The 1,275-nt window shown below is 63.2% G+C and overlaps 1 protein-coding gene across 1 annotated transcript; it reads left to right on the plus strand.

Annotated features, from left to right (window-relative positions):
- Nucleotides 1-27: 27 nt before the first annotated feature.
- Nucleotides 28-1,132, plus strand: LOC122191612 (ATP-binding cassette sub-family F member 1-like). Its single transcript, XM_042891934.1, has 2 exons — nt 28-59; nt 796-1,132. The coding sequence occupies exons 1-2, from the start codon at nt 39-41 to the stop codon at nt 1,126-1,128; spliced, it is 354 nt and encodes a 117-aa protein (XP_042747868.1). The 5' UTR covers nt 28-38; the 3' UTR covers nt 1,129-1,132.
- The last annotated feature ends 143 nt before the right edge of the window (nt 1,133-1,275 follow it).

Genomic DNA, 1,275 nt, shown 5'->3' on the forward strand with positions numbered 1-1,275 from the left:
CCATTGAACTCCATTTTGTCCCACAGACACGGGGGGAAATGCGCCGCAACCACCGCCTGGTGAGGGGCGGGGCCTAAGGGGGAAGGGGCGGGGCTTTGATGGGGGTGAGGGGTGGTGATTGGTCCATGATGGCAGAATGGCCAATCAGAGGTGGGAAGGGGAGGGGCTTATGGAGGGGGAGGGCGGGGCTTGTTGGCCACGCCACTTTCGCTGGGCCAATGTCTGCAGTCGGTGTGCAGTGGGGGCGGGGCTTCGGCTGTGGGGGTGGGGCTTTGACTTTGTTGGGGGTTGTGATTGGTCCATGCTGGCAGAACGGCCAATCAGAGCTGGGAGGGGCTTAGGGAGGAGTGTCAGATTTAGCCCGATGCCCATTGGCTCCATTCTCATCCACTGTCCCCGCCCCCTCGTGATTCCCCACCAACGATTGGCTACGCCTCTAGCCCCACCCACTTACCTGAAGCTCCTTTTCCATTGGCTCTGCTCCCATTTGCTGTCCTCGCTCCCTCACCATCACCCTCAGTCCATTGGCTCCCCCTTCCTCTAGCCCCGCCCACTTACTCAAAGCTCCTTTCCCATTGGCTCTGTACCCATCCACTGTCCATGCCCCCTCACCATAGCCCACTGCCCATTGGCTCCCCCTTTCTTCATCCCCACCCACTCACCCAAAGCTCCTTTCCCATTGGCTCAGCGCCCATCCATTGTCCCGGCCCCCTCACCATCGCCCCCTGCCCGTTGGCTCCCCCTTCCTCTAGCCCCGCCCCCTGACCTCTGACCCCTCTCCCCCCCCCATTGCAGAAGGTGGGCTTCTTCAACCAGCAGGCCGCGGAGCAGCTGCGGCTGGGGGAGACGGCGGCCGAATACCTGCAGAAGAGCTTCAACCTCCCCCACCAGGACGCCCGCAAGTGCCTGGGGAGATTCGGCCTCGAAGGCCACGCCCACACCCTGCAGATCGCCAAGCTGTCCGGTGGGCGGGGCTTACAGGGGGCGGGGCTACTAATAGGAGGCGGGGCTACGAAGGGGGCGGGGCTGCCAGTAGGAGGCAGGGCTATTAAAGGAGGCTTGGCTACCAATAGGAGGCGGGGCTACGAAGGAGGCGGGGCTATTAATAGGAGGCGGGGCTACCAATAGGAAGCAGGGCACCAAAGGGGGCAGGGCTAATGGGGAGTGTGGCTGCCAATAGGAAGCGGGGCTACCAATAGAAGGCGGGGCTGCGAAGGGAGCGTGGCTGCCAACAGGCAGAGCTATGAAGGGGGCGGGGCTAATGGGAAGCGTGGC

The sequence above is a fragment of the Lagopus leucura genome, unplaced genomic scaffold, assembly GCF_019238085.1.
Source record: "Lagopus leucura isolate 7727_CA_CO unplaced genomic scaffold, USGS_WTPT01 29124-0_obj-0_obj, whole genome shotgun sequence".
Lineage (NCBI taxonomy): Eukaryota > Metazoa > Chordata > Aves > Galliformes > Phasianidae > Lagopus > Lagopus leucura.